General features: G+C 40.1%; 3 protein-coding genes across 3 annotated transcripts; 2 read left to right on the top strand and 1 right to left on the bottom strand.

Moving 5' to 3' along the window:
* Positions 1-1,600: 1,600 nt before the first annotated feature.
* Positions 1,601-4,947, bottom strand: LOC108666641. The gene is made up of 4 exons (XM_018153552.2): positions 4,935-4,947; positions 4,331-4,489; positions 3,609-3,767; positions 1,601-3,229 (listed from the first exon to the last, which is right to left on the bottom strand). The coding sequence occupies exons 3-4, from the start codon at positions 3,621-3,623 to the stop codon at positions 2,699-2,701; spliced, it is 546 nt and encodes a 181-aa protein (XP_018009041.1). The 5' UTR covers positions 3,624-3,767; positions 4,331-4,489; positions 4,935-4,947; the 3' UTR covers positions 1,601-2,698.
* Positions 4,948-6,145: 1,198 nt separating this feature from the next.
* On the top strand, positions 6,146-8,657 carry LOC108666636. Its single transcript, XM_018153548.1, has 2 exons — positions 6,146-6,160; positions 7,653-8,657. The coding sequence occupies exons 1-2, from the start codon at positions 6,146-6,148 to the stop codon at positions 8,655-8,657; spliced, it is 1,020 nt and encodes a 339-aa protein (XP_018009037.1).
* Positions 8,658-18,080: 9,423 nt separating this feature from the next.
* On the top strand, positions 18,081-20,865 carry LOC108666643. Its single transcript, XM_018153554.2, has 2 exons — positions 18,081-18,371; positions 19,151-20,865. The coding sequence occupies exons 1-2, from the start codon at positions 18,168-18,170 to the stop codon at positions 19,421-19,423; spliced, it is 477 nt and encodes a 158-aa protein (XP_018009043.1). The 5' UTR covers positions 18,081-18,167; the 3' UTR covers positions 19,424-20,865.
* The last annotated feature ends 3,789 nt before the right edge of the window (positions 20,866-24,654 follow it).

Below are 24,654 nucleotides of genomic sequence, written 5' to 3'. Positions count from 1 at the left end.
AGTACTTGTACATCTTAGGAAGTACAGACATTTTTGATGGAATATGCGCTAATTTTTTGATGTTTGATACATAATACTGATTTTAGAAGACGAGGAAGTAAAATTTTACCTGCATGCTAGAGCAAAGCAAATCTCAACTCCACACTCCATTTCATATCCGTGAGTATGCACGCTACAGGGCTTAGTAGCTTAAAACGTTAACTGCTTAAAGTTAAAAGTCATCATGAACAAATTAATAGGGTCTAGAAAATTACAAGAACTTCCGCAGCCAATTGCAGCTAAGCTCGCCGGATCAGCAGGAAGGTTGCTTCCTCATTGGAGCCAAAGTTCATTGAAAACAGATAGCTGTCACGAGATGGGTGACGAAGCAACGAAGTTTCGGCTAGGCAGCTGTAACGATAGAGCGACATAGCAGCGTTGTGTCGTTAAGCAGCTGTCGCGACACGAGACATGAAACAGCGTGGTATCGTTGCAGCAGCTGTCACGAGACGAGAAATAAAAAAGTGATGTGCCGTCAATGCAGCAGCAATAAAATGAGCGACGAAGCGGTAAGGTGTCGGAAACGCAGCGGTCAGCAGATGAGAGACGAAGCCCTGGCAGAGTACGTAACAGTCACTAACGGAGTGCCGAACAAATGGGTCAGCGTACCAGGGCAACAGTCTCGAGTGGAGTGGAGTCAAAGAGGCAGGTACAGTGTAGTATAGCTTATGCCGTATATTTCGAATTACCAAGTTTGCAAATTTCCATGGGAGCTCAAGGCTTGACAAGGTGCTGAAAATTTATAGAGAAAGTTGTCAGTTCGCATTTTCTACATCTCGTCTGCCTATCCTCGAATGATGTGAGTACCAAGACAATAAATACTAGAGCTAATTATGCAGAGTTATACAAATATCCTCGGCGTCTCCATCGTGGTACACCTTACGCATGTGCAGACGCAGCTACGTCCATTAAGGACAGAGCTCTTTCCGAGGCTGGATGATCCGACAAAGCATAATTATTATTATTACTATTATTCCACGAAGAGATTGTCGTGGCGTCTCGTTCAGATCTAATTTCGAGGGCACGTTACAAGTGGCTAAAAAAGTCACGAGAGGATAAAAATAGATGACGTCTATGCTAAAACAGAGGACATATGCCAAGACTGAAGACGTCTATGATACATAATGATACATTAATAGTAAATGATCGTCAGCTTTTGTTTGGGCAATGTGATTAGTACTATAAAAAGAAATACCACAATTGTTTTTTGCTATTAATTCTACACACACTACCCTTCTCTGTCTGGCACTAGACGTGGCCCTCAGCTAATCTTTCCAAGTTGCCATCTCTAACCTCGTGATAATGAGGCAAACAATGCGAAGAAGCCTGTGGATTGCAAAGAAAATGTTCGACGTAGTAATAAAAGGGCTTTTGAATGCAATGCTTACGTCAAATATCGAAGCTGGGTCGTCACAAATTTCAAACTTGACTCTCCGCTACATGTTAGGAAAATTAACATCGCCAGCCACTTAATTTTAGCTTCCTAACCATCAAAGTAAGGTCTTCGATTTTACGTAAATAGTGAATTCAGCAGGATAAATAACATCTTTCTATCCAGAATATCAGTAAAGATGTATTCATTTCTATGCACCAATTTCAGAACTTCAGGTATACAGATATATGGCGAGACCCTACGTACCAAGAAGGATATACAACTGCTTTACAATATTCTAAGCAATAATACGTTTCAACAGAACACAATATATCATTTCCTCGGTTACATGCGGATTAAACTCTCCAATCGCCCAAAAACCAACACAAAAGCATTAAAATTGTCACGAAACTACGTCCTCACAGCATGCACCTGTCATAAAAAACGTTCCAGTTGCCACTTATATCATAGAATATAAATTAAATAATATCTAACAAATTCAATTAAATTTTCTTCAAACGCAAATCGTTGCATTGACAGAGGAAAACTGAAAAATAGACTAGTATGCCATAAGCTACGAATGAAACAAACAACGAAAGAGATTATTCTAAGAATAAGAAATTTACTGGAATTTATGATAACGAACTCTATTAGATTATCAAAGCGCGACCAAAATAGTTAAGGGTATCTTAATAGTTACATTATCGCTCTTCATTAGTGAAATTGTGAACGAAATTTTACAGTTGTCACCACAAACAGAATAGTGTAGGGAATGACAACTCCTGATCTTCTAACACACGATTGACTTTGGTCACTCAATAAATACAAATAAAATAAAAGATAGACTACAACATCATGAGGAATTTTCCTGTTCAACCCAATTACTGATATGAAGTGACAAATGAAAGTGATATTAATAGTGGTAGAAGTTCTATTGTCAAATAAACGGAAAGGAGAAATAATACTTTATCCTAGTTAATAAAACCTAAAAATGCTTGACATTTCAGGATAGCGTAACAACACTGAACAGAAAAATGCAATGAAAAACATTTATAAATGTATCATAATAAAAATGCATTAGGCAGATAAGGGGAGGAGGCTACTTTCATGGGAAATATTGGCATATCAAAATAAAAAAAGTAAAAAGAAAAAGAGGCTTTGTTGGAACTGCTTTCAATAAACAAAGAAATTGAGAGAAAAGACTGATTTTCTCCATCAGAAAAAAGACTGATAACTGTTGTACTTTAACCTCCAACTAACTAAACCCGTCTCTAGAGTAATGGATGTTCAACTACCATCGGACGACTCATCAGCACTTGTAAGTAACCCAGGCAGCGAGGAGTTCTCTATGTCAGGTAGAAGAATTGAATTTTCACAACTTGGCACCGAACTGCAGGTTTTAGTTTTCTGTGTTTCATTTTCTGTTACTATCAAGGGCGAGCTGTTGCAACTTGCTGCACATGTGACTTCAGCTGAACAGTCGGATATGTCGCTCTGAGAAACTGGAGATATTGTATCGACAGCTTTCAATTCGAGTTCTAATGGCGACTGAGGAACAGTGCTATCAATGGAAACTGTGCTGTTCTCCAAGACTACATTAGAATTCGAAACAACAGAGGGAGTATAAACATCGTTTGAAGAGGAAATTCCATTCAAAATTGAGCCAGATTTTTTTTGCCATTCGGGAATCTTGAAAGCAACAGGTGGAGGAGCTGTGAAGTTTCCTCTGTTGAGTACCATGGAGCGGATGGAGCTGAGATCTTTTTCAATTTGATCCACAGACTGGGCGAGGGCTTGTAGATTTTTGGGCTGTGCCTTCTAAAAAGAAATTACGGTCATGTTTTAGCATTATCATCAGATTTTCCCATTCCCAACCAGGAAAGAGAAATTTACTCCCAACTATATAGAATAAAAAAGAAGCAAGATATTAGGTGATCTCGTACGATATAACTAGGGAGGAACACTTGTTTATAAGCAGACAGAAAATTATGAAATATGATCGTTTGTTCAATTAGTTTTCACATTAATTAGAAGTTGATAGCTTATTAAAATTAACAAGTAAACAAACGGGGGCGCGAAGAATTGTGTACCTAAGTGTAACATGGTAATGGGGGCGTAATAATGCTATACTCCCATTACGACCTCAAATGAGTCATATACAGAAACCTAGAATGGCACGATTTTCCATAGAACGCACCTGAACAGCATCCATGCACGTAGCTACCGACTGGCTCAAAGTCACCACAGTTGACTGCAGACGAGCAAGGTTGTCAGCCAGCACTTTATGCTGTCTGACAAGCTCTAGCTCCACACTTTCCTTACGATCTTGACCAGTTAACCAAGGCTCCAAGTAATGCTGAAAAACATTGATTTCAATTAATTTTAGAATTTGATATGAGATTCATCTATAACAAATACTACATCAATAACAGTGGCAAATAATAAATAAATTACCTTTCAAACTATCCAATTGTTACCTAATTTTCATTCAGACTTTCATGACAGAACACAAAAGTATTTTGATCACTTCAGACAAGTTTAACTATGTACAAGAATAGTTCAGTGTCACTAAATTATGAATCAAAAGAATAATTGCTACAAATAAGTAGGTTTTATTACACTTTATTTATTAATAAAAAATTTGAGCATTATTTAATGATGGTTAATTTAAATATTCAATTCACTAATGGAAAGTTTGTTTTAAAGGGATTTGCTATCATCATTTAGAATGAGCTGACTTTAAAAAAATGACACCAGTTTAAGCCTTGATAATTGAAAATAAACACATTCAACAAAAATGTGAATGTGCCTCCATCCAAAAATGCTCCGTACAGCAGTCAATCAAGTATGGTTTAAAGAACAACAAAGGTTAAAATAGTCTTGAATAGAATAGTCAATAATAAAAAACACCATGCACACCTTATATAAAAATTGCAGACCATAAAAGGACCCCAGAGCAAAGAATGCAATGCTGAAAAAGTTCTTGAGTCTTGTCAAAACTCTGCAAATGCCAGAAAACAATGAACCACTGCCAAGCTTGACTTCAGCAATTCTTCTTGATGCTGGAGATGACAGAACCTGGAATAGCAAAGTAAATACATGAGAGGAGATCACTTCTATGAATGCAATAATTTAGGATAAATATACACAGAACACCATGGGTATGTCCCATCAAAGAACTTGTTATTGGCCAAAAGTCACCTATGAGTTGTGAAAAAGTGTGCATTAATTTTAAAGTAATTGAAAATGATTACACACACATTTATGAAATAAATATTAAAAAACCTAGAGTTAGTTTCAGGAAACCAAAAGTTCTTCATGTACATCCATATCACCTAAATTAAATAGCTGCTGGAAAAGAAGTTGATTACAAAATATATATATACTGAAAGTTGTATTAGTTATAACCCAAAGAGATGGTTCTATTTTTATTTATTCAATTTAGTTTTCCATCTTTACAATGAATAGTGTTCTCATTATCAATTACATATCAATCATTAGATTGATATCTTGTCAAGATCACCTTAACTGGATTATGGTGTTCTAGAGAGTGAGTAGTATGATGGTTTGCTAGCGCTTCAGCTATCAAGTAATTTTACACCAGAGATCCAAAATATAACATTGCCAGCAAGCCTGCAAGGCAGAAAGTCTAGGTTATTCAAAATCTCAAGTTAATCATCACCCACAAGGGGCAGAAGGTCTCAGTTGTCCAGCCCGCTGAAGCTGGCTTGAAAGAAGCAGCGTTAGCATCTCAAAGAGATGAAGTGACAAGGACTCAAGGAGGGACAGGTGAAAAGCAACATAAACTAAGACACTTGAACAAGAGGTTGCTTACAAGGGACGTAGGCCTCCTGCACAAGAGAGACAGTCAGACAGAGAAGGAAATGCAAGGTATCCTACATTCCTACCTACATAATAACTCACCCCACAACTACGTAACGATGTGTACGTAAACGATGTCTGTCCCATATGGAGTTGACTCTTCAACTAATTCGAGTATCTTGGCAATATTAAGTTAATGCCGCGCCAAAGCTGTAATAATTTTACGTATGTGTCTTTAGGCGTCTATGGATTTGGTAATTATCCGATAACTGGCCCGACTGAGCTTGGATCTGTACCCAAAGTGAGAAATATAAAATATTCAAATTCTACAGTTTTGAAGTGGTTGTTATAATTTCCCTTATGTCGGACTGGTGATTTCCGAATTAATTTATTGGCCAATAACTGCTGCAAATGAACGTGTATATGCAGCAAAGTCGAGAAATGCGTTAATTTTGCCCCTGCAGAGTGGCAGTAACAATTTCAGTTACAGTATTTGCGTTTAGTCTTTGTATTGTCGTTTAGTCTTTTCTGTCTTTTCTGATTTTGCGTTAGTCTTTTCTGATTCTGATCGGTATTTATGGATTTATGACTGGGTAAGTTGAAGGTGAAGTTAGGTTTGCCTCTTGAGATCGCGCTTGAGTTCGCGCTTGAGTTCGCTGAAGTGTCGATCCGGTGATTGAAATCTTGATACGTTATCGCTATTAAATTTTAATACAATTTTGAAATTAATTTTAATACAATTTTATTTTCGCTCCTATCATATGATGCTCATTTATACCAGCTGCAGCTGTAGAATTAAATTAAAATAAAATACAAATAATTCNCTGATAGGATCATGATCTCATGCTATCCAGGTTATGACTGGTTATGGGATCATGATGTCATGTTATCCAGGCTGTGATTGGCTAAGCAATGGCTGTTCCATTGGTCATTTAAAACCCCCTAGAATTTCACCTTCTAGAATTTCACCTTGCGCTAGAGTCGCGCACACTTAAGCCTAACCCTCGAACTGACGCAATATATCTACTCTCTGAGCAACAATTACAGTTTTCCAAAATTTGTGGAGCCAGAAGTATCCTGCCTAATAAATTAGCTAACAATTGTTAATGGAAGTGCACAGCATAATCAAGCAATAAAATTTCAAATATAAAAAAAATTAAAATATTCTTTAGGAGCTATGAGACTACAGTATTAAGTAGGAAATTTTCAATCTCAAAGTAATTTATTGAATAGAACACCAAGAAGAATCATGCAGTTTTTGCATCTCCAGAATAAACCTTAGCCAACCTTTACTCATACTTATGCGACAGTGCTGATTATAATTTGCAACTTCCACCCAATCAAGGCATTGTATGTATCAGGTGCAGACTGTAGTTTTTTGGGACTTTAAACATCTTATGATATTCAGGCCTTCAGCACCCTTAGCATGGAAAACATCTACCTTTAGGGTCATGACTAGAGCTTTTCTGCCATTTTTGGAGCATCAAGATTCCTGCTAGATGAATTACCTACCTCCCATATAATTGTTAAAGAAGTGCACAATTTGGCCACAAGATTCCAATTGCATAATAAATTTGTCACTTTGAAGCCACTAGATTCCATTCATAGGTAGAGAAATTCCAATCCAGCGAGCATGCCAGTTTTCATACATAACCCTAGACCCTAGGGTGCAATAAATTTATGAGACTAGTTTTTTCAAGCCTTGACTACTTGAATTTAATAAATTACTAGGGTAGGTACTTATATATAGGGCAGTTAGTGTTAAACTATAATGAACAGGGAAGTAAACTTTAAACTGATTGAATACTCACCATATCCTCACGAATATTTTCTTGACATTCTTCAATTGCAATGACAGACATGTCTTTTTGCAACTCATTTTGAAGCTCAATAGGAGCTTCATCAGAACATCCTTCACCAAGCATATCACCATGCCCATCTTTGTCCATTAGTTTTTCTTCTTTTATAGGAGTTTTGAACAGTTCTTGACCATTTTGAATAGAATTGTGTCCTGTCATGGTGCTAATTAAAACACCAAGTTAAGAACTAAAGGCCCTGAAATAAAAAAGGGTAATACTCTATTATATGGCATTCTGTTGTATGCTGGTTGGTGGTTACAGTTCAAGCTATAGCCAAGGTATGAAGTGATGTTTTGATGTACTGCTCTGTGGCAGATGTCCAATACACTCTAGTCTGGGCTATTGCTATTCACTCACATGTATGGTGGTGTAAACACTATAAAGTCCATAACATTCAAAACAAGATCATTTCAAGGGCTGGTTATTGACAGGAGGCTTTATCCTCGGCTGATTGGTGGTCTTATGAAAATATGCTAGGCATTCCATTCAGGGCTGATTAGTGCGCAAAATTGGTGGTGCATGACTGCACTCCCAAGTTGCCTATCACCTTTACTCCGCAGACTGGATCTGCCCTACATGCAGACAGTCTGACCCCATCCCAGCCAGACCCCCCTCCCCCTCCCTTCACCCTCCAGCCTCCCTCCTTGCTGGCCCCCTCCCACCTTTGCGTCCTCCAGTTTAACTGCAACAGGATCCAATCCAGTGCAGTTGAACTAGCTACTTACCTCACCAAGAATGACGTGGCGGTTGCTTGTATCCAAGAAACCAAGCTATCCACTGCATCCTGCTCCCCCTCCTTCCCCGGATATGCACTGGAGCGCAGGGACCGCCCCGGAGGTCACGGCGGCGGTCTCCTAATCTTAATCCGCCATGATGTCCCCTACTTTGGACAAGACATCTCCCCCTTCCTATGCGGTGACACCACCATGAAGGCTATGGCAATCTCCACTCCTCTTAATGGCTCACCTCTCTGTATCATCAATGTATACAGCCAGCTGGCCTCCTCCTGCCCCCCGGGATACTCCCCGGAGCTTGCAGACATCATCTCCATCCCGGAAGACTGCCTGATAGTGGGCAATTTTAATGCCCACCATCCCTCTTGGTTCTCCCACACGGATGACCAGAGAGCCGCAGCGCGAGGAACCGCAGTTGACAACCTCGTCACTGGTTCCTCCCTCGCCTACCTCAATGAAGGCTCCCATACCCACCTCCCCTCCCATGGCCCACCCTCCTCTCAGGACCTCGCCATCAGCGGTCACCTACTCCTCAGCACCTCCTGGACTATTCAAGTCACCCTCAACTCTGACCACCTGCCCATCCTCATCCATCTCCCTTCCTCTGCTGATTCCTTGACCCCCTGGGCCACCTGCTCCTATGTCAACTTTAAAAAAGCTGACTGGCCCGCTTACACGGCAGTTGGCAGCCATCAAAGCGGTGCTCGAGATGGTCCCTCCCCCCATCTTGTGTGCTGGGGAGTCGACCTTAAGGGAAGTCCTGACGACCGCTGCCAGACTTCATACCCCAGCTGGATTCAGCAAGGACTTCTCCCCACCAGTCAATCCTAGCACCCAGTTGCTCATACATTGGGGCGAGCAACCCAACCGACCCCCGGCTCCCAGAACTCAACCTGGAAATAGGCATCTCCATACAGGCCCATGCCAGGAACACCTGGCAAAAACATCCTGCCTCTTGCAGTAGGCGTACCAACCAATCCAAACATTGGAATCTCCTCCGCCCCCATGCCGGAAAGCGGAACCGCTCTCCCCCAATCAGCCAATCCAATTTGGCCTCTTTTCCCTCTCCTCCCAACGCAAGATCTCCTCTGCCTTCTGCAAGCTTTTCACTTCGGTTGCTCCTCACTCTCAGAGCCACTCCACCTGCAGCCTTATACGTCAAATCCGAGCCCAACATCCCCTTGACAGGGACTTCTTCCCTTTCACCCCTGACATGGCAAAGCTTGCCATTGCAGCCACCAATAACTCTTCCACTCGGTGTCCTGATGACCTCATGGTTCTTCATCTGAAGCTCCTCGGCCCATGTGGCCTCCAGCACCTCACCCATATCTTCAACATCTCCATCTCCACAGCCTCTATTCCGTCCATTTGGAAAAATTTTATAATTGCTCATACAGCCCTATCTCCCTCCTCTGCCCTGCAGCTAAGATCCTTGAGTGCCTGGTGCTTCCATACATCTTGGGATCTCTCATTACCATCCCCTCGCAACATGGTTTCAAGCCAGGACATTCCACTGTCACCGCTCTCCTCCCGCTCGTGCACAAGATCGCGATGGGTTTCAACTCCCGGCACCCTCCAGCCCACACAATCGCCGCTGCTGTTGACCCCTCGAAGGCCTTCAACAGCGTCAACCACCCTCCCCTGAGCATGATCGCGGCCTCGGACCTACATCAGAACCTGGTCTGTTGGCTGTGCTGCTGGTACCTTAGAGGCAGGCTGGCATCCTGCCTCTTCCTCAGAATACAGTTGCGTTTTAGAGCTGTTCACTTCGGAGTGCCTCAAGGCTCAGTCATCTTGATAGCTCTCTTTAACCACTTCATCTCCAACATCCCAGTTCCGACCCCCAACATTGCCTCATATGCAGACAATCTTACCATCTTTGTGTCGTCCCCGAGGCTCGACGCTGCTGAGGCTGAGCTTGCTGTGCTCCTTTGGAAAATCTTGGATTGGTCAGCGGCCAAGAAACTGGGCGTGGCCCCTGGCAAATCCTCCGTCACACTCTTCACCCCAGACACCCACCAATCTCAATCCCGCCCTGCTGCCACTATCTGCAATGGCATCATCCCCCTGGACAAAACCCCTAAAATCCTGGGTGTCACCTGGGATACGCACTTCACATTCTGCCCTCATGCAAGAGCCATCGTCACTAAAGTGACGGGTTCTCTTTGCATCCTAAAAGCCCTAGTTGGTACCAACTGGAGCTTCTCCAAGGAGGACATTATTGCCATCTACTGAGCCATCACGTGCCCAATCCTCAACTACGCAGCCCCCATCTGGTACCCTGTTGCCTCACATACGGCAGTTGCCAGCCTCTGCAGATAATACAAAACTGGATCTGCATCTGGATCTGGCTTGTGCCCAGTTCCTTGCCAGCACCCTCCAGCCCTCCCATACCTAATTCAGCATTGTTTCTGCCTCCTCCCCCAGGGGACTGCCCCATGAAAGCCTCCATCCAGTCAAGGTTTGGTCACCTGGTTGCACCATTCTTGGATAATGGCATTATGCCTGCCGGTGCCTACGGAGAGGCCAAGCGGTCCCTCCGCAGGGAGACCGCCTCCTGCATTGCGGTGACTGACGCCATAAACGCCATACTCGCAGCCCCGCTACCGCCGATTGCTTCAGTGGAGGCCTCAACTTCCTCACCCCTACTGCTCGGCGCTATCCCAGCTCCGCTTGGGATACTGCAGCACCCTGGTGTCCTATTTCGCCAGAATCGGACGCTCCCCTAGCTCCGCTTGCCCAGTGTGCGGGGACTCTCTCCAGTCCGTTCAGCACCTCTATGCCTGCCCCGCCTTCCCCACGTCTCTCAGCATTTCCTCACTGTGGGACAACCCCGTGGAGGCAGCAGCTTTCTTGGCCACCCTCCCTGCCTTCACCCATCTACCCCCTCTTCCGGTGCCTGCCCCCAGCCCACCATCAGAGCCCCTCTCCCGGCAAGCGTTACGGTCATAATGAACAACAACACAAACATGCTAAAAAGTAAAGAGGTTGATATAGATATTGAGAAGAACATGTAAGAAAACAGTGCCCCAAAATTGCAATAAGAACATCAAGCAAAAAATTGCCCCCAAATTACATGTTTTTTGATTTGAAGGTGCAAGTATCCCAAGTTTTGAGCTACAGACAGGTATATATACATAGCTTGCAGATGCAGAATACTAGCATAGTCTGTGACTTATCTTTGAGGCTCAGTGTAATCGCTGCATGCTCAGGTTGGGCATTTTCTCCAATGCTAAATTTGAACATTAAATTTGTGGCTCACAACTGTGCCCCATTTCTTTGGGTTATTAAGTTTAATTTTATAGTAAAATTGGAATAAATAATAACTACTACATACCTAGTAAAATCAGAAATCTTTCAACTACACTAGTGTCAAATTTAAACATTTTAGTGTATTGACTGAATGAAATGCAGGATGGATTGCACTAAGATGGATCTATTGGTTTGGGGCAGTTGTCAAGACAAACTATTATTTCTAAGTTGAGGCCAACTATAAGCAATCTGAGGCAGAAACCCAATCACATATTTTTTTATTCTGTCACAGTGACACATCAAATAGGGAGACTGAAATCATCAGTCTTGATGCAAATAAACTATCCTGAGAATTTTATCCAATGTGAAAACTTTCACACGATATTCTTGTCTATATACTACTTAAAGTGAAGGAAGTTTAAAGAGCAGTGTGATAAATTGGATTGATAAGAAAAAAAAATGTCTGCAATGTGAAACCAGCACATGTGAGTGACAAGATCCATCTATATGTCCTTTCCAGCAGCTGAGCTGCGAGCTGCGTCATCAGGACATGTCCAACGTGAGCGCCTTGGCAGGACCGTTGTTAGGGGCTGCATTTAGGCAAATGAATGATTTATTAAGTGTTTCCAATTAATTCTCTCTTTTCTGTCCCCAGTGTTTGAATGTTAGATTGATTCAGATCAGTGGAATACTAAAGCCAGTTAAAGTAATTTTTGTGCCAAGTCATCTTCTTCATGGGTTGTTATTGACCAAGGCAGATTTGCTTTTCTGACCTAGTGCCTTTTGCTGACTAACCTGCTGTATTAAATGAACCTGCTTTCTGGTTATGATGATATCAAGACTGACCTGTTGCTGAACTGCTGATGCTTTTCTTGGCTCTTTAAATAGGTGAGTAAAGGGAATACTCTTGCCACGCATCTCAGTCCTAAATTTTAATTATTGAATGTTATCAGTAAATGTTTGTATTTGGGCTGCTGGTTATTTATGTTCTCATGCTAGGTTCACCCCATCACTCATAGCCCTGGGCTGTCCCATCTTCACTAACCTACTAACCATCATATTTCACCTTCATGTATCACTGATTCTATTTAATATATTTTTGCCTGGTTCTTCCTCCGTTTGTTTCCCTGAGTTTGTTTTGCTTGGCTTCACGTGCTGGTACTATACCGGCCGGACCGTTGACCTTTAGAGGGGTTGACCCCCAACACCGTAGTCACGAGGGTTGTGACAAGCGGACGAGGCAGCGGGTCAGGACAATGAGGGTGAAGGGATTAGCAATGGCAATTGCTTATGGCAATGCCACCAATCAGGAAAGAATTAATATTACGCCCGAAGTAAGGAACACCAAAGCGGATTAAGGTGAGGTGATAAGGCTGCCGCGCCGCTTAGAACTCAGGTGCAGTTGCAGAGCTTAGCCAACTGAGCTAAATTTTCAGGGAATTGGGGGAATGCTGAATTGAAGGGTTTCAGTCAGACCAGCTGCAAGTGGAGGCCGTGGGGCAGGTTCAGTATGCCAGGTATTATGCAGGACTGATCATGACCTGTGGGTTCAGGCAATGCACCTGGAGCACAGGATGAAGTATCCTTATCAAGTTGAGGGCCCCACTGTGTAGATTGAGCACGGGTGCAGGGCGGAGACTCTCTCTCTAGAGTGGCCGTGGCCTGCACTGCAGGCCAGGGTTGTGGGGGCTCAAACAGCTGGAACAAATATAGCATAAATGCAGGCTGGGGTTATAAGTCCACATTATGACATTAAGATGGAGGCATGGAGCCCACAAACAAGAGGAAGGGTTGAATCGAGGACAGGGCTAAATTGGTCCTTAGAGGAATAAGTGGCCTAAGACTAGGGTAGGGGCCCTGGGGCCACAGATGATCAATGACTCTACTCCACCAGTCCACCAGTCTACCTTTATGGGAAAAAATGCCATTGCTTGCAAGCAGATGCAGGCAAGCCGGGTATGGGGCCTGACATAAATGATTGGTTCAGCTGCCAGCTGCATTCAGTTTCAATGATGTAGGTGTTCTAGAGAGTGAGTAGTATGATGGTTTGCTAGCGCTTCAGCTATCAAGTAATTTTACACCAGAGATCCAAAATATAACATTGCCAGCAAGCCTGCAAGGCAGAAAGTCTAGGTTATTCAAAATCTCAAGTTAATCATCACCCACAAGGGGCAGAAGGTCTCAGTTGTCCAGCCCGCTGAAGCTGGCTTGAAAGAAGCAGCGTTAGCATCTCAAAGAGATGAAGTGACAAGGACTCAAGGAGGGACAGGTGAAAAGCAACAGAAACGAAGACACTCGAACAAGAGGTCGCTTACACGGGACGTCGGCCGCCCGCACGAGAGAGACAGAGAAGGGAAANTCACTGCAGTGGGTGACAGAGAGCGCATTTTCTCGTCGACGAAAACTTGACGTCACGAACGGACGGACAGACAGACGGACATGGCGAGCACTGGCACAGTAGTGCATTTTTCCATAAATGAGAAAATGCGCTAAAAATCGTTAATAAAATTTATTCTCTTATTTTCAATCAAACTAGCATAAGTATTAAATATCTGTGAAACTGCAACAATTAAACCTGAGTAGCTAAAATTGATAAATTGTTTTTTATCCAAAAGGTAACCATTTTATGGTATTGAAACTTCTTCAAGGATAAAGAAATAGTAAAAAAATTATTAATACAGTTTCCTACACGAATTAAAATTTGAAAACCACTGCGAATGTTGAAATATCGATAGGAGTATGACCTTTCAGGGTAAATCTAAAATTTTACGGCAACACTCGTCGATTCTCGTGAAATTTATCAGTTCAGGAAATGGTTTCAGCGAAGTTGTTCTATACGCACAGCGCACCGTCTAATCTCGTCTTGTACAAGTTTCATGAAATTATTGTAATGTAGGATTATTGACTAGTTGATAAGGCTACTAAAGTGATTTCCTAACCTCCTTGAATGCTGTACTATATGATTCGAGTACCTATGTGCTGTGAAATTGTTCTTATATTAATTAGGTATTAGCTAGCCTAAGTTATCCGATCCTTTGTTTGGAACCATTTTCTGGAATGTCACATGTGGTTTAGGTGTGAGGCTGTGACTTGTGAGCACATCTCAGCACAAACAAATTTTTTTCCTCTGATATTAATGAAAATTATACAGCTGAAAATAGTATTTTTTTAGAAAATTACCATATAAATGTTACTGGAATACGAATAAAAGTGAAAAAGCTATGAATTTTTTCCTTTATAAAATTATGTCTCCAAAATGAACAAATTTTTTGCACTTTTTTTTTTAAACTATTATTTCTAGGTTTTCTATGAGCCATTTTAAAAAATTTTAGTGCCATTAGCAAGCTCTTGTTGCAGGCTATCAATTATACCTAATTAAAATAGGCTAGGTATAACATTTTGGTTGAGACTTTGACTGCAGGTGGTGAGGGAAATGGGTGGAGAGTCACTGCTCACTGGAGACTGGACCACTGGACTGGAGTGTGAGTCTGTGAGACTAATACTGTGAGTGATAGAAATCATGATTGGTAGCAAGAAGTTCATCAAAAGGTAGAATTGAACAGAATGAATTATAGTTTGATAAATAAATTATTGATAGGACCTAACCTAAATGATGAATAAATGGCAATAAAACATTAAAAATGAATAAATGAGAAATGAATGATAATTAAGTGATAAATGAATGATGCAGGTGGATTTATTGGTGCATTCATTATATTTACATGATAGGTAAGCAATGGGAAAATACAAAATGATGGGTAAATGATAGTAGGGTAAACGCGGTATATTCCAACACATTAAGGACGCATCGAGAAATGAAAAACTATAAAAAAAACGTATGCGTTACGTCCTGTCTCTTANTAAGGTCCATTATGTCCCATCAACTGTTTTTGAAGAACATGCCCACTAACAGCCTTTATGTTATTGCAGACGGCTGTGGTCATAACGCCTGTGGTGAGCACCGTGCTGTACCAGGAGATGCTGTACGAGACACCTCTGAACGAGACCTGGGAGCGCAGCACCGTCCTTTACTCAACCTGTCTCTTATACACATCTAGATGTGTATAAGAGACAGCGTTTACCCTAATAATAAATGATAATGATAAATTAATAATACATGTAGCAAGGCTGGAGTACTAGAATGGAAGTTCACTTGTAAAAGAGCTTTTCACTCAAGGTGAAAACTGAAAAGCTTCCCTTAGATACAGTGCTCTCGCTTCTCTGTCAGGACAGTCAGGTGACTGACTATAAATAAAAATGAGTATCAAAAGTGGACAAACGGTTTCAATTGTATAGTACCTCAGATTTGTTATAGAATTGTTTGGATGTCTCTTGTTTAATTGATATTTTTTAGATTTCCTTTATTTAATGGATTTTTTGAAAAATTTCCAGGCTCTTTGTTTGTAATGATGAAGTTTAAATTAGTATTAAGTTAACCAGTACTGTAGTACATATCCCATATTGTATTGTGTAAGCAATATCTTGTCCGAGTGTTGTAGTTTCTGTTGCTTTTCACCTGTCCCTCTTTGTCACTTTGTCTCTTTGAGATGCTAATGCTGTATGCTGCTTCTCTCAAGCCAGCTTCAGCAGGCTGGACAACTGAGACCTTCTGCTCCTTGTGGGTGATGATTGATGAATAATTTGAGACTTTGAATAATTAAGATCTTCTGCCTTTTGGCCATGTTACATTTTGACCTCCGGTGCAAAATAGCTTGATAGCTACAGTGCTAGCAAACCATTCTACTACTACTACTACTCAGTAAATAAAGAAATTAAAATAACTGGATTCAAAAAATCTCTGGTTTGCCACCATGCCACAAAGTCTTTGGTTTAGTACAGTGGTTCCCAAAGTGGGTGGTACCACCCCCTGGGGCAGTGGAGATTTGGGGCGCTGAAGAAGAAGAAGAGGGTAGTAAGGGATTGGCAGTCCAAAGTTGAAGTCAGAAATTCAAATGTTTGTTTTACAATTTGTACACAACACATGCAGCACATCTCTCCCAGTAATGGCTTTTTCCACCCAGATCTGGTTTTTTTTTAACTTCTTATGGGTTTACATCTTGGATTAATTTACTACAGGACTTCCAGCCAATTTAAAAAATTCAATGACCAAGGAATATTGCCCAAACTATTGAACATAACTTGATGAAACTTGGTATGAACACGTATTGATTTGGATTTAACGGTGATGTTTGGCTGGTGACATTTTTTTAATTTCACCTTCATTTGTGAGTTATATGGCTATGGCGAATTGGCAATACAGTCCAAAATTTGCAGTGACCCAGGAATTTCTTCTGAACTACTAAACAGTGTTGAATGAAATCTTGATTATACATTCCTAACTACTGAATAATGTTGTTAAGCTTGTGAACATTTTTTTATTTCACCTTAATTTGTGATTTAGACAGCAATACATGCTTAAATTTGCAGTGATCACTAAATTTCTTCTAAACTACTGAACAGGTTTGAAAGAAACTTAGTATTCCGGTCTAAGTTACCCCAAGAGCTGGGGTAACAAAGACCATCTTTTTTTTTAAATTACATAAAGACTATGAGAGGCAGGAGCCAGCAATTTATGGTGAGTGAAGCTAGAGTATAGACCTGTATTTTGCATGTTTCAATTCAAGTTTAATTTAGCTAGTAAAAAATGGCTTCATTTATAAAAAAAAGTGGTCTAAGTTACCCCATTTTACGGTACTAAACAGTGTTGAACGAAATCTTGATTATACATTCCTAACTACTGAATAATGTTGTTAAGCTTGTGAACATTTTTCTATTTTGCCTTTATTCATGAGTTTTTTTTTTTTTATTTCACCTTCATTTGTGATTTAGACAGCAATACATGCTTAAATTTGCAGTGATCACTAAATTTCTTCTAAACTACTGAACAGGTTTGAAAGAAACTTAGTATATATATATACTTAATCTCCGCAAGGGTGATGTTTAGCTACCTACAATTTTTTCAATTTTGCCTTCCTTTGCGAGTTATTTGACTATACATATTCAGCTCTTGGTTAAACCAGCTGCTAGAAATGCTGGTCATTTCTCTGTATATTGGTATGTATAACTCACAAACACAAGCAAAATAGAATAAAATTGTCACAAACTAAACATCACCATTGGAAGGTTAGGTATTTATATACCAAGTTTCGTTCAAATCTGTTCAGTAGTTCAGAAAAAATTTCTTGATCACCGCTAATTTGAGCAACAAATTACCTGGCTAGATGATCTGAATAAAGAAGTGTGAAAGCATGAATGATGGTGAAATGAAAAAAAAAAAAACTCAGAAATGAAGGCAAAATCAAAAAATTTTTCACAAGCTAAAAATCATCATTTGGGAGTTAGAAATGTATATTAAAAATTTTGTTCAAATCTGTTCAGTAGTTTTGGAAGAAATGCTTTGATCACTGCAAATTTAGGCCTGTATTGCCATATAACTTAAGAATGAAGGTAAAATTTACAAATTTTTGCAAGCTAAACATCACCGTTAGGTCTTAATAAATGCATGTACCAAGTTTCATTGAGCTGCGCCCATTGGTATGGGAGATATTCCTCAATAATTGAATTTTGCGATTGGCCACCAGTCCGGCCATAAATTTGTCCTAGACGCCCCGGGTCTCTAGTGCTTTAACAGTTAAAACTTTAACAAATATATTGGTTTCCTGAATGGGTTTATATTTGGGAAATACACATTTGTGTTTAACTTTTCTCTTTTAAAATTGCAGTTTACTAAATATCAAGAAAGAGGTGTTTGTTTTTACATGTGTCTTTGGTGCGTGGGGCACTAGAAATTCACTGGGGAGCCAAAGGGAGTACCAGCCTCAAAAAGTATGGGAACCACTGGTTTAGTAGATGGCAGTTAGTTCGCCCTGGTTGCACTTGCATCATTACAATTATTTGTTTTAAAGCAATAGAGGCATTAGAGGGCCAATTTGATCAAATGGGCAGAAGCTACCTGTGAATTAATCGAAAATGTCTGTAAATCTGGACCATTTTATCCATTCCAATGAACTTTTTCCCCTATAATTTTTTACAGGTTTTCTCTTTTATCCAGAGTAATTAGTTGAAGACTTGTTTTTTATAGCAATCAAAATGCAGTTCTTTTATGCTACCTTGTGCTTGCTGGCAACATCTTTATTAATACAAATGCACTCAGTGCTCTCAGCAGGTGTTCCTGTTCTAGCTCTTTTGCCAACCCCTGTTGTAGACAAAGGAGTTCCTCGCACTGCTCCTCCTGAGAATGAAATTCACAGTTCCCAGTATGCCACTCCAGTGTATAAAGATTACTACTCAAAGGTTAGTCCAATTATTCATCACATTTGATTTACAGTCTTGGCATAACTTTTATACTACTAAGCTTGCTCTCATAGTAATTCTGTGAGATTTCTTCTCTTACCTAAAAATATTGTTGGTTATGATATGAAGTGACCTTATTTTATATTTGAAGCAACTTGGAGTTTTTCTAATATTAAGAATTCATTTGTCTGCAGTTGCTAATTTTAATATAATATAATGGCTAATAAATATAATTAATTACTAGAGAGAAATTTTTTTATACATGTACATGGCATTTAAGAACATGCACAATAGGGACTTGATGCTGTAGATAGCTGGCTCTGCAGTGAAAATTATAGTAATAAACTTGAAAAAATGTGAAATAATATTTTTTACTTAGTTATTTATTAGTGTTTTATTAACATAAACTTTAGCATCACTGGCTATGTGTCATTATATTTTCTATGATGTCCTATTAAATGTTATTGAAGAACATGCCCACAAACAGCTATTATATTGTCCATTATGTTCCATCAAATATTATTGAAGAACTTGCCCACTAACAGCCTTTATGTTATTGAAGAACATGTCCACTAACAGGTGTCATCATATTGTCCATTATGTTCCATCAAATGTTTTTGAAGAACTTGCCCATTAACAGCTTTCATCATATTGTCCATTATGTTCCATCAAATATTATTGAAGACCATGCCCACTAGCAGGTGCCATCATATTGTCCATTATGTCCCATCAACTGTTTTTGAAGAACATGCCCACTAACAGCCTTTATGTTATTGCAGACGGCTGTGGTCATAACGCCTGTGGTGAGCACCGTGCTGTACCAGGAGATGCTGTACGAGACACCTCTGAACGAGACCTGGGAGCGCAGCACCGTCCTTTACTCAACAGTGCGCAACACAACCCTGGGGGTGTCGACCCCAGCCTTTGTGCCCACTGTTCTCCCCTCCAGAACCTACGAGACATACGAGTGGCCCACTGAGACGCAGATCTATACCACTGCAATCAATGCCACCACAACCAGAGTTGTGGAAAATACAATTTTGTTCCCTTAGCTTTTACTGTTTACATTTGGATGATTCATGGACTGAATGGCAATTTAGTCCCCAAAATATTTTTGTAATGCCACTTTGACAGTGTCAAGCTTAGGGTTAAGTTATTATGTCTTAATGTATTGAAATGTGACTAGCAATAATTTGTATTTTACTACTTTAACTTTTAACTTTAGTGAAGTCACATGTTTCCGCGGTTGCCATCCGCTGTCATTCTTTCTCTGTAGCTGTCATTCCCTGCTGATAAAGATGTCTCACGGTCAGTCTGGCCGTAGGTTGTTTTATAAAGACCGTACTTCTGATTAGTGGGGTCGTCATCATCATTGATGATGTTACTCCAAGCTCATTGCCGTGCTTCTGCTGTTAGTAATCGTGACCGTGCCGCTACTGAAGATGATTTTGACCATACATTACTGATGACCGTACCGATGATTTCTTGCACAATGCTCTCTTGAATGTGCAGATTGCCGCCTTATTGATCCTTGAAGGCCTTGTTGTCTCTCGTGTTGTCTTACGGCTAAGTCACAGATGTAACAATGATGTTGGCCAAACAAGTATGGCCAAGTTAAGTCACTACTTGATCTCTGACCTTATAACGGAATAGTAAAGGTAAGAACGACTCGAAGTTTTGCGTGGCTGTTATTTCTGATCACTCCGTCTCCTGCGTCTGCGGAGATAGCTGCAGACCGTACTGGCGTGACGGTCACCCCAAAGGATCAACTTTTGGCGCGAATCTTAGGGTCCTTATGTAGGCAGACGTCGTGCACACTTGAGCCTACCAACGGACGCTGCATCAGTTTCGAGTTCCGCAAAGGTCAGCCCTTCCAATACCCTCGGCCATTCCTAACTATAAAAAAATTTGTTCACATGGTTTTCTACCCCAACTTTGTGGTCATGTAACATCCTGCTTATAATTGCTCGATGTCGCTTAGCCCTTTCTCACAACTTTACGCAAGCAATATTCAATATAAACTATAAACAAAAGTCAGAATTGCTCACGCTTCATTTGAAATTCACTCGTATGACTATGGATAAGCCTGGGCCGCATTTTGCTGCATGACATTTTCATTTTAATATTCCCAGAAATCATTCCAAATATTCCGGTGCCAAACCCAGAAAACTTATGTGACACCAGCTCTTTCTAAATATTTAAAAATTGTAGAATCAAGGATGAAAGATTTTAAAGCAACATAAATTGACATTACTTAATTTTTGTGAGGTCTTGAGTACTTCAGTAGGAACGTTATCCGTGTTTTTACAGTGGCTAATCTACTTTTTTTCAGGCAAGCCTGGAAATTGCAACCCTATTTCATTACAAAAAATCAGCCAAAAACGAAGGCATTAACTTGTTAAGCTTATGGAAAAAAGATGATACAAATGCCTATTGTTTTCTTTTTAAAGCTGTAATATGGCGTGCATTTTATTCGTTAGTGCTAATTGTTTCACCATTCTTTGATTATCAGGTCTCATAAATACGTACTTGAGTTTTCTGAGCTAGCCTTACAAATGCCACATGTCGTGTAACGTGAGCCTCCTGCTTATTACCAGTAATCATTGTTTGAATTTCTCACCTAATTCGTGGCACTCTTTATTGCCTCAAATATATGTCAGACCTCAGGTATTGGTAAGATGGGGAGCTTGGTGTGAGCTAAGCCTCGTCGAACTATACTTGTTCTACTCTTTTGGTTATCGTGTCACAAATGTTCCTTAAGTAATTTTAAATACCAGCCATATATATTATCATTTATGACAGTTAATTTATGATTGGAAAATGTTTTTTGAATGACTTTACTTTCGTTGAATCAACAATATTCGCTGACAGGATAACAGTGTGTTGGGTTCTTAAATTATTTGTATTGTGTTGGAGTTAATCACGTGCTTTGCTTGTTAATCACGTGCTTTGCTTGTTAATCACGTGCTTTGCTTGTTAATCACGTGCTTTGCTTTTGAGTGCGTGGTTCTAGACAAAGTTTGCACTATTTGAGGAGCTTCAAATATATCAGGTTTAAATTTAATATATTAACAGCATTTTGCCTTTTAGTAACTCCTCGCCTTGTGCTTCCTGACGAAGCGTTGCTGTAACATTTACCGTATGTCAAGTTTTTTTTGTATATTTCCGATTATCGGGATTTATTCTATCTTATAGGTCTCCGGGTTGTTCAAGTGTTTACTACACTGACAGTTTGTGTTAGATCTGAATAAAATAAGTGCTGCTCCGGTAATGCATTTCATTTGTCCTCGTGTCCTTCAACATCAACAAGGTCCTATTTCGAACGGTGCTTTTTAACACTTGAACTTCACACGCTTCAAATATTTTCTGACTTTAAAATACGACATTGATAGAGATTTGGTGGCATATGGAGCTGAAATGAAGAAAATTAACGACCTTAAGGCGTAAATTATTTCGCGATCGTGGTTAAGTTTGAATGTGCTCAGAATGTGGGAGATATCTCCTTATCTATGAAAGAGACCGTGTAGCTACCCGATTAATTAAGTGAACAAGTTATTTGAATCCGGTTCTTGACAGAGAAATTATTTCTATTTTGACATTACAGCAAACTCATCGTTTTCCTATTCATTCTGATTAGCTTGCAACCGTGACGTTTTCATTACGATAACATTTTTAATAATAGCTTTGAATGCGTTGGAGTAACACCATCAGGTTTATCGCCGTTTTTGAATGTAGCAATAATTTCACATCCTTCGGGTTTAAAGCACGCAACTCTGTTACAACAATCACGTCTCGGACAAATTTACGGTCGGACTCGCGGCCGGTGTCCAAATTCAGTGAGCATGGAATATCTCCCGAAGTAATGAACGTAGCTCGACGAAACTTGGTACACTTATTCAATAGGACCTAACGGTGATGTTTAGTTCGTGAAAATATTTCAAATTTCGCCCTCATTTGTGAGTTATATGACGATAAGTGACGAAATTTGCAGTGAGCATGACATTTCTTCTAAACTACTCTACAGATTTTAACGAAACATTGAATATAGAAACCTAGCCTCCCAACGGTGATTAGCTCATTAAATTTTTTGGATTTATCCTTTGTTTGCGAGTTTTTTTATTTAAACGGCAATACGTGCTTAAATGCTCACTGCAAAATTAAGCACGTATTGCTGTTTAAATTACGAATGATGTAAAAAAAAAATGGCAAACGAAGGCAAAATCTACAAAATTGTCACGAGCTAAACATCACCGTTGGGAGGATAGGTTTCTATATTCAAAGTTGCGTTCAAATCTGTACAGTAGTTAGAATAAATGTCATGCACTACAAAATTCGGCAGACGCTCATAGGACTTCTTATAGATGCAGAAGCGATGAAGCAGTTGTTTGTTGCTGCCGTGCGCCCGAACCTAGAGTTTGGAAACGTTATGTGGTCACCGAGATTTGAAAAGGACAAAAATTTAATAGAAAATGTTCAAATACGTGCAACAAGGATAATCCCAGGCTTGGAGGGCAAGTCCTATGAGGAAAGATTAAAGGTTATGAATCTTCCGAGCCTCAGTTATCGGAGTCTGCGTGGGGACCTCATTGAAGTATACAAATATACTCATGGTTTATACAAGGTTCCCAAAGGATTACTAGAATTTGAACAAGAACCAACACCAGGGGGCCACGGCTATAAACTGAAAAAACTGCTCCGAACTTGTCCACTTGATAACATATATTCTCGCTTTGAATCATCGACATGTGGAACAACCTCCCTGATTACATCGTTGGCGCTCCGAGTATGAACACGTTCAAAAACAGACTAGATAAAGCTATGGGAAAATATATTTTCAGATTTGAAATGCCTAGCACCATATCGAACCCGGGGGAAGTCTAGTAGCTATTTGAAACTATCGTCAGCTTTGAAAAGATCCGGTCAAATGACATGATTATAGATCTTCTGTGAACAACTCACTAAAAGTTTAAGAATGGGCGACAGGCCACATCAGGCCTACTCTTTAGCGTCGACATCACTATGTTATGTTATATAACTAACAAATTAAGGTGAAATTCTAAAAAAGTTCAGGAGCTTATATCACCGCTAGGTCATAATGAAAACGCGTACCAAGTTTCAAGGACCTACGTTCATTACTTTGGAGGATATTCCTTGCTCACTGAACTCACTGAATTTGGGGAGACCGGCCGTAAATTTGTCCGAGACGTGTTCTAATCTTGCTGTGTTCAACCGCCCGTCCTGTGCTCAATTTTCATCAAAGCATTTGCAGATGGTTGCAGGCCTCGAACCCATATTCTACAGCTCCAGTCTCTTGGCCACCCAAGACCAATGGTAAACTCCTGAAGGCAACCAATTTAGCAAACGAAATCTAAAATGGAGTAGTGTGCAAAGACAAAGAAATGAGAGAAAAGTTCCTGAAGCTTGCTTTGATGTCTTTCGTAAACCAAATCTAGCTGTTAATAGTTATATAACTAGATAGAGCCGCAAGACCGGCCGCATATTCGGTCGTAAATTTGTCCGAGGCTTGTAAAACGATACCATCGAAGTCGAAAACTAAGTTTGTAAAATAGTTTGGAAATATTCTTTGCTAATGAAAGGTTCATAACCTTCATAACTTCCCGCAATATATTTTGCTCATATATGTCAGAAGATTCATTTGCCTGATTATACCGCAGCCGGATCCTTCATTTTTATCGCATGTCACTTGTTTTTCTTGAATGTCTATCGTCATCATAGATGACTTTACCATCTGCATTCTAAATCCAGTGTAAACATTGAAGTGTGTCTGTCCTATGTTGCAGTTTTTGCAGAGATGAATAATTGATTACGAATGCTGTACCATGGATAAATTATGATGGCAACTCAATGGAGTAGTCAAAATGTTGTTGCCGAGCACAAGGATGTTCCGGTAAGTTCTTATTTTAAAAAGCTGAAGTCAAAGTAAAAATTTATTTGCAAAACTTCTAGGTAGCCTAGGCACTCCATTCTTAATTTTTTGGCTGCATTTATTTTTAAGGATTTATGTACCTGGGTCAATGGAGATGTTAAATAGATGTTCACTATTATTCCAACTCTAATTATGTAAGCATATATAGGCTATTGTCGAATCACAGTTCCAGCACCAGTTAGCATACAAACTTTAAACTTACAAGTTTTCTTCTCACTTGAACTATTTAATTATTCAATTCACTGAGAAATTGTTTTCTTCTTTCTTTACAGGCCTCAGCAATGGCTGTGGACTTTACTGGGTCTTATGCTGTACTTGCTGGGTAAGTTCTTAACT

The sequence above is a fragment of the Hyalella azteca genome, unplaced genomic scaffold (assembly GCF_000764305.2).
Source record: "Hyalella azteca isolate HAZT.00-mixed unplaced genomic scaffold, Hazt_2.0.2 contig8686, whole genome shotgun sequence".
Lineage (NCBI taxonomy): Eukaryota > Metazoa > Arthropoda > Malacostraca > Amphipoda > Hyalellidae > Hyalella > Hyalella azteca.
The sequence above is the reverse complement of the archived record's forward strand: the minus strand, read 5'-3'. Positions and strand labels throughout refer to the sequence as shown.

Excerpts from the sequence above, each read along its gene's own strand:
- LOC108666643 (XM_018153554.2), top strand. The coding sequence starts at position 18,168 with ATGCAGTTCTTTTATGCTACCTTGTGCTTGCTGGCAACATCTTTATTA. Across the intron at positions 18,372-19,150 it reads ATAAAGATTACTACTCAAAG|ACGGCTGTGGTCATAACGCC; the intron begins GTTAGTCCAATT and ends ATGTTATTGCAG.